We start from the raw sequence: 8,899 nt of genomic DNA, 5'->3' as shown, positions 1-8,899 counted from the left end.
ACTGCCTTCAGGTCAGCAACAGCTTACCTCAATAGAGCTATATAAGTGGCAAAGAAAGTCTATGGACAAAAAATTCAAAGTCACTTTATGGACCATGGGGAGACCAAGAGGTGGCAGGAAATTCAATCTGCCACTGGTACAGTGCAGTACAATACAGGGCTGATCCTCATTCTTGTAGTATTGAATTTCTTAATAATCTTGATAATTGCAATAATTAGGCATTTAATTATAATTATATAATTAAATTGTGCATATGTGCGTGTGTGAGTGTGTGCATAAATAATTTCCAGGATCATCAGGACACCGAATCATTTAAAGTAATACAAAATCTGGTGTGGTTTTTTTTTTCTCTTTTGACAAAATAAAATTTTTGTGAATAATTAAAACAACAAGAAAATTTAAAAAGAAAAATAGGTAAGACATTAGGTATGTGCAGGGTGTGTAATCACCTGAGGTAAAAGCAGAGAGATAATGTAAGGTTTTTTTTTTCTAAACGATAATGCAAACCAGGAAGTACTTGCACGTATCCTCCACCCTTCAGTTCTTCCTCCAGAGTCCTTATAAAATAGCAACAGCAGATTCCTAAAGTCAGTTTTCACAGATTACATGCAGAGATTACACACATACATATACACGCACACATATATTGCAGACAGGGTGCTGCTCTTTGGCTTATTAAGACAGGATGCACTTCTTTAAACACAAACACAACTCCATGCTGAGATCTCGGCCGGGTTTTATGTCTAGCTCTGCTTCTAGCTCTACGTCTAGCTCTAACTCTAGCTCTACGTCTAGATCTTTATCAAACCTTTCAATGGATGCTGATTCAGCGGTGCTTTACTGCCTCACATGCGATCAGCCGCTCAGCAGCCGCAGTGTAATTCAGGGCACACACCGGGATCATCACCTGAAAGACTTGAAAAACGTAGTGCACGATCAAGTGGTAAGAGCTGTTGTTTTTTCACTTCAACTAAAATTAGAGAAAACACTTCTTCCAATGTGAATGCAAAAATATTTATTTAATACATAAAAATATTTATTACACATCTCAGTTGGCGATGATAAAAAATTATAATAAATCTTTATGTTTACAAAGGGTACTGCATAATAATGTTTATTCATCTTTACTCAATGTATCACAGAAAAAACTAAATGAACTGTCCGGGAATCTGACATCCAGAGAAAGGAAGTTTGGTGACCTAAAACCGAGGATTGCAGCAGCAGAGCGCGAGCTGGAGGTAAGATTTATCCTAGGGTGTGTCTCAGGAAAAAAAAAAAACATACGAAATTAGACTAAAGAGCTAAATACCATGCAAAATTACACCAATAGCAACAACAACAATAATAATAATAATGATGAAAAACCTTAGAACTATTATGTCTGTGATTATGAGTGGTCATTTAAATTTGTTGCGATGTCCAGGAGATATGCAGCAGGACACAGGAGACGCTTCAGCAGGAGTACCATACCCTGCAGACTTTGATCGAGCAGAATCAGCAGCAGGCTTTTTTCATCTTGAATGCACAAAAGCAAACGATTAAGCGGCAACTCCATCAGCTGCTCGAGGACACGCAGAACTGCCAGAGCAAGTCCACAGCCATAAGTGAGGACATAAAACAGCTTAGCAGCAGACAGGAGCATGAAAACCCAGCCAGCCTGCTGGTAAACATTTTTATTACCTCAATAAGTTTGGATCTACTATAAAAGCAATGCTTCAGCACAAAACTAATCACCTGCTTTTTATTTGCCTTCTGAAGGGGGAGATCAACACAGTTAAAACCAGGTGAGTAACACACACATCTTAATTATTAAATTATAGGATGTTCAGCACATAAAACTGAGCAAGCCCAGAACCTTGCAGTCAGAGACTGAAAGACATTGTGGTTTTCTTGCAGCCTGCATACAATAAACAAATTTTACTCCTCTGTGGAAAAGAAGCTTAAAGTCGATGACACAAGAATAAAAGCTCTGGAAAACTCTGTCAAGAAACTAGTAGAAAAAAACAAAGAGCTTCTGCCACGGCCATGGGAATGTAAGTGCATTTGGATATTTTAAATCAGAGTTAATATATTTATTAAATATTTAATTTATAAATTAAATGTTTATAAAAGCTAGTTTAGTGATGACATGATTAATGTCTTTGGTATGACAGTAAATAATGCAATAGAAGAGTGTAAGGATTTAATTTCGGCAATTAGGGAGGGAACAGGAATGAACATGTAGCAAGAGATAGAATATGATGCTATTATTTGTCACATATGTACAGTCAAAAGTTTGGACAGACCTTCTAATTCCATGGTTGTTCCTACATGATAAAACAATCCTTAAGGCATTGAAAATATGCAATACTCTCCTTTGAACAGTTGATACTGAGATGTGTCTGCTACTCATGCTCTGTAAATAATTTGTAAACAATTTAATATGTGATGCTTAAAATTTGTGATTTTTGAGGCTGGTAACTTTAAATACACTTTTGGTCTTGCTGGGCTTTACAGTTTTGGTCTTGCTTTCCTCGGATGGTCTTCATGAGAGACAGTTTTAGCATGGTGCTTGATGGGTTTTTCAAATGTACGTACAGTACTTGACAATACTAAAACGATTCTAAAGATGGCGCCGGTGAGGTCGGCTCCGACCCCCTTTTCTTTGTTTTAGTTTTTTAAGTCAGTTTTCAGTGTTTTAAAACCAGTCAAATCATCACCATTGAGTACATTAGGTATGATAGAGACACTCTTGTTTTTATTGGTATACAATGTACTCACAATTTGACGTTTTTAACTCCGGATCCGAGCTGTCCGAGTGAGATCCTGAGGGAGAACAAAGGACGCGACGCGAAGCGGCAGCCCCGAGGGAAACAAGCCGGCGTCAGGAACAGGCTGAGAACCCATGCACACCGCACACCCCTGCCTAGCATCCTGCTTGCCAACGTCCAGTCACTGGAAAACGAGCTCGATGACCTCAGGGCCAGGGTAAAGCTCCAGAGAGACATTCAGGACTGCAATCTCCTCTGCTTCACCGAGACATGGCTGAACCCAGCGGTTCCGGACCACGCCATCCAGCGGTCGAGTTCTTCTTGGTTCACCGCATGGACAAGACACGGGACTCTGGGAAGTCAAGGGGAGGGTGAACAGCAGCTGGTGCAACAGCGTGAGCGTTGTTCCTCTTACATGCTCCTGCACACCCAACCTGGAACTACTGACCATCATGTGTCGTCCTTTTTATCTCCCTCGGGAGTTTACATCAGTCATAATCAGCACTGTTTATATTCCACCACAAGCGGACATGGACACTGCCTTATACGAACTGCATGAGGCACTCCCACAGCACCAGACACAGCACCGGGACCCCGCGCTTATTGTGGAGGGGGATTTTAATAGTGCCAACCTCAAACGCGCAGCACCGAACTTTTTTCAACACATCCACACATCCACACACTGGGCCATTGTTACACTACAGTTAAGGACGGCTTCAAGGCACAATCTCGTCCACCATTTGGGAAATCCGACCACGCCGCCATCTTCCTCATGCCTAGATACAAACAAAGGCTGGAACAGGAAGTTCCGGTTCAGAGGGAGGTCGCGCGCTGGACAGACCAATCGGTCGCTGCGTTACAGGACGCACTTGATGACGCAGACTATGACATGTTCAGAAACAGCTCAGATGATGACGTCAGCGTGTTTATGGAAGCGGTTGTGGGATTGGGAAAATAGCGGATGATACCGTGGAGAAAAAGACCATCAGAACGTTTCCCAACCAGAAGCCGTGGGTGGATAAAACCATCCGCGATGCTCTGAGATCTCGCACCACTGCCTACAACACGGGACTTGCGTCGGGGGACATGGAAGCATACAAGGCTGCGTCGTATAACGTCCGGAAGTCTGTAAAGGAGGCGAAGCAGCGCAACGGAAGGAAACTAGAGTCACAGCTCCAACAGAGTGAGGAGCCTGTGGCAGGGACTAAGGACAATAACGGACTATAAAGCACCCACATCCGGTATGATGAACGCGGACGCGACTGAACACTTTCAATGCTCGCTTGAAGGCTGCAGCTAAAGACGCTAGTGATGATAATGCTAGCGGCACTAACGGCTGCAGACAGGAAGACACTGCCAGCACCGGAAGCGCGTTCATCATCTCCGAGCATGTTGTGAGGAGAGCCTTCAAGGGAGTGAACACCAGGAAAGCAGCAGGACCAGGTGGCATTTTAGCCCGTATTCTCAACGCCTAGCTAGCACCTGTGTTCACTGAGATATTCACCATCTCTTTAGCTCAGTTGGTGATCCCCACATGCTTCAAAGAGTCCATCATTGTTCCTGTCCCGAAGAAACCTCATTCTGCTTCTCTCAACGATTATCGCCCTGTAGCCCTCACCTCAGTAGTGATGAAGTGCTTTGAGCGCCTGGTCAGAGACTTCATCATTTCTTCACTACCCAACACACTGGACCCTCTACAGTTTGCATACCACCCAAACCGCTCCACAGACGATGCAATCTTTCATCTCCTACATACATCACTCACTCACCTGGACACTAGGAAAGGGAATTATGTTAAAATGCTTTTTATCGACTACAGCTCTGCATTTAATACCATAATTTCACTACACTCACCACCAAGCTGAAGCACCTGGGACTCAGCTCATCTATGTGTCAGTGGATCTCCAACTTCCTAACTGGCAGACCACAGGCAGTAAGGATGGGCGGACATGTCTCTGCCCCACTCACTCTCAGCACTAAAGCCCCCCAGGGTTGTGTTCTGAGCCCCCTGCTGTACTCTTTGTACACCTATCACTGCGTGGCCACTACCAGCTCCACCACCGTCATCAAGTTTGCTGATGACACTGTCGTGGTCGGCCTGATCACAAACAACGACGAGACGGCCTACCTGGAGGAGATTGGAAATCTGGAGAACTGGTGCCAGAGGAACAATCTCCTCCTGAACGTCAGCAAGACGAAGGAGCTGATGGTAGAGTTCAGTACAAAGCAGGAGAGAAACTAACAGACCCCAGTCATCAACAGAAGCCCAGTGAAGAAAGTGGACAGCTTTCGATACCTCTGTGTTCACATCACGCAGGACCTGTTATGGTCCTGTCACATCAACAGCGTGGTAAAAAAGGCCCGGCAGCATCTGTACCACCTCAGACGCTTGAGAGACTTTAGACTGCCCTCCAAGGTGCTCAGGAATTTCTACTCCTGCACCATAGAGAGTATCCTGACGGGAAACATTACGACCTGGTTCGGGAACAGCACCATGCAGGACAGACGAGCTCTACAGAGGGTGGTGCGATCAGCTGAGCACATCATCCGCACCGAGCTCCCTAACCTGCACTCAATCTACACCAAGCGGTGCTGGACCAAGGCCAGGAAGATCGTGAAGGACCTCAGCGATCCCAACAATGGACTGTTCTCCCTGTTGAGGTCAGGAAAGCGAGTCCGCTCCCTGAAGACCAACACAGGGGGACTGAGGAAGAGCTTCTTCTTACATGTTTATGTTTACATTCTGGACCATTGCACAATGACACCTTAATAAGGCACCTTAATAACTTTTTATGCACTTTTTATGCACATTTGCACACCATCTTTCTTTCACCAAATTTCAAATTTGTAAAAAATGTTAATGTACAGTATATTTTTATTTTTATGTGCAGTATATTTCTATTTTAATCTCTATTTTTATCCTAGGTAAATTTAATTTTCTATTGTATTTCTTTTATTTATATTTATTTCTTATTATAAGTTTTAATTCTCTTTTTAAGGTCAATGGCAGTCGTAGAAGCATTTCACTGCATATCGTACTGTGTATTTGACAAATAAAATTTGAATTTAAATTTTGAATGAGTTCTTGCAAGAACTGTTCCAGAATAGATGACTTTCATGTTTTAAAATAACAACTGACTCTTGTTCTTCTAACTCAGTTACCTAATACCATTTGAATAGATTTGAAATTTCTAGCACTGTTGTAGAATGTAGAAAATAAGGCAACAAAATAACCCCCATTAAATTAGAAGATGCATCTAAACGCTACAGTACAATAAAATTACTTTTATTGTATGTTCCCACATCGTAGGACACTTGGGTAAGAGCCAAAAGTTAGTCATGGTGTGGTGCCGCCCGAGCTGAGTGGGCAAGGGGTCAAGCTCAAGGGTCAAATGTGGCCATCTTTACCAATTGGGAGATCAATTCTTATGGTGAAAGTTCATAATTAATGTCTAATGAAGTTTTTATCTATTCTTCCAGTTTCAGAGACTATTACTTTAAATGAGAGTAAAGAAGAAGGGAATCTGCAGATCTCAGAGGACAAGACAGAGATGTCAGTGTGCCCATCAGATAACCTTAGTCATACTTCTCGGTTATCATGGATCAACCAGCAAGCATCTCAGAGCTTCAGTAAAGGCCTGCATTACTGGGAGGTGGATGTGGGAGGCTGTGAAAGCTGGCAAGTGGGAGTAGTGGAACAAAGCCGGGGTAAAGGCATTCACATTTTAGCACTGTCCCAGGAGAGGAGTTCATGGGTTCTGGAGTGCGATGGTGGCGAGCTCTCTGTGCTGTACAACAACGAATTTAGCAGAATCAAGGAGAGCAATGTTCAAACCCTCGGCGTGTTCCTGGATTGTGATAACGAGGAACTGAAGTTCTACAATGTCAATACAGGATGCATTCTGCACTCATTTATTGCCAAGTTTAAGCATTCTGTTTGTCCTGTGTTCTGCATGCGTCCACAGAAAGACAGTATGGCACGATTGAAGATCTGCAACCTGATTAATAATGATGACAGCGCACTGGATACAAGCGCCTATGAGACAGTGAATGAGGAGGGTATAGACGAGCCTTACGAGAATTCAAATTGGGACCTTGTTTAAAATAAGTATTCTAGCACACATAATATTATTAGACATTTTATTTTATTTTATTACATTTATTATTATATAATTAAATTGTCTGTGTGTGTTTATAAATAATTTTAAGAATTAAAATGGCACTTTTATTATGTTTTATTCAATGTTTTAGTGATAGCATTGAAAGTTGCTTTTTTTTACATTTATCATGTCTGCATACCTAAAAGTTTAAACTCACTGTGAATAAACAAAATCATGTTTCACCTTTTATATGAAATGCAAGCCATTTCCCAGTGTATAAGTGGATATTTCATATAAAGTTTTAAATTAACAAGTGATACTGTTGTTAATTTTGTTGACGTTTTCATTTTTTCGGAGCGAGAATGATGTGTTCACAAAGCCATACAAAACACTTTTTGTATAATTTCTTGCACTGATGATAATTGAATAAAAATAAGAAATATTTATACAGAAATACCTGTAAAAAAACACTAAACTAAAAGTGTAAAAGTGCAAGACGCCTATACATTTAATAATGTTTGTAGACTTAACACGTAAAGTATTGCAGAGTTTTATTAATATTTAACAAATAGTATTCCATAACTACAAATAATGTTTTTGAAAATATTAAAAGATAGTACAGTACCAACAAACACTGCAATAATAAAATTCTAACTAACTATACTGTAAATCATCTTAACTAATCCAATGCCTTGGGATAAACAATATCTTTTGTTTGGCTATTGGGTATTAATGTGTAAAGAATTTTTGGTTTGTCCACTTTTGAACATGTGACATACAATTGACCATGGGAGTAACATGGTGTTTCTAAGTTTCTGCCAAAAAATTTAACGGATTGCCCCTGATCTTTATTAATGGTTGAACTTGAAATTGCAAGCGTGCATCAAAGTCAAATGGCATGTTGCTGGGTATGTGTGACATATGGGAAATGAAAATGTCTCCTTTATCACTACCAGTCCTTTATATAGAACTTTTATATGTGATAGAATTTTGGACAGCTCCAAAAAAATTTTTTTATTCCATAGGCTAGTTAATGGCTTCTTTTTAGTCCATAACAATATCAACTAATTTGTATGTAAAGTGCAAAGTCCAGGCAGCTCTTGCAGAATGTTGTTGTTGATTTTGTTGAGGCTTTCATTTTTTTGGAGAGAGAATTCCGCATTCACAAAGCCACTGCTGGTCTTGGAATTTTGTTGAAATATCTGTGGACACTTTTTGTATGATTTCATGGACTGATTGTTGGTCCCTCTGCGTGCTGTCCTCTGTTGCTCTCCACACCCTGGCAGCCTCTTGTGAATGGAATAAATGCGCCATGTGTGCTATGACATGGAGGCCTGCTTCTACTGTGGCCAGGTAGGCTATTTCCACTTTCAGTGCACATTAAAACAAAAGGCCCTCCAATGAAACTGGGAGTCCTGGAGGGCCCATCTCAAGGAAACATCTCAGGCCAACATTCCTCGCTACCAGGCATGATCATCTACAATAACAACTCCCAAACACTTAAGGCTCTTATTGACTCTGGATCTGACCAAGACCTGATCTGCACCGCTATAGCAAGGTCATTAAAAATCCCTTTTCTGCCTTTAGACACCCCCCTGTATGTCCCCTATCACCCATCCCTCACCGCAAACCCCCAGTCACCCCAAGAATCTCAGCCAACCAAGACCATCTCCTTCTTTATCATTGAGGGCCCTCATGCCCCGGTCGTCCTTGGGGGTCCTTGGCTGGTCAGGCATAATCCTGACATTGACTGGGCCAAGAACACCATCCTCAATTGGAGTCCTGTCTGTCTTCCTGCCTCCACTAGACTGTAGAGCCCACTCGTCACACTCTGTTATCGAGTAAGAATTCCCAGACCTTTCCAGTGACCTATCTGAATACAGTAACCTCCAACAAGTGTTTAGCAAGACACATGCTCTCTCTGCCACTCCACAGTTCCTGAAAAGAAGATCAAGTTCCTTCATCCCTTCATCTGTCACGCTCTCAGTGCCTTTGATTAAAGTAGGTGCCAATTAGTGCCAGTGATTAAAGACTTTTTGACATTTCCTT

General features: G+C 41.7%; 1 protein-coding gene across 1 annotated transcript; it reads left to right on the top strand.

Annotated features, from left to right (window-relative positions):
- The first annotated feature begins 642 nt into the window (after positions 1-642).
- Positions 643-6,864, top strand: LOC128513917 (E3 ubiquitin-protein ligase Midline-1-like). The gene is made up of 6 exons (XM_053487483.1): positions 643-943; positions 1,143-1,238; positions 1,424-1,663; positions 1,759-1,784; positions 1,897-2,033; positions 6,231-6,864. The coding sequence occupies exons 1-6, from the start codon at positions 686-688 to the stop codon at positions 6,851-6,853; spliced, it is 1,380 nt and encodes a 459-aa protein (XP_053343458.1). The 5' UTR covers positions 643-685; the 3' UTR covers positions 6,854-6,864.
- The last annotated feature ends 2,035 nt before the right edge of the window (positions 6,865-8,899 follow it).

The sequence above is a fragment of the Clarias gariepinus genome, chromosome 26, assembly GCF_024256425.1.
Source record: "Clarias gariepinus isolate MV-2021 ecotype Netherlands chromosome 26, CGAR_prim_01v2, whole genome shotgun sequence".
Classification (NCBI taxonomy): domain Eukaryota; kingdom Metazoa; phylum Chordata; class Actinopteri; order Siluriformes; family Clariidae; genus Clarias; species Clarias gariepinus.
The sequence above is the reverse complement of the archived record's forward strand: the minus strand, read 5'-3'. Positions and strand labels throughout refer to the sequence as shown.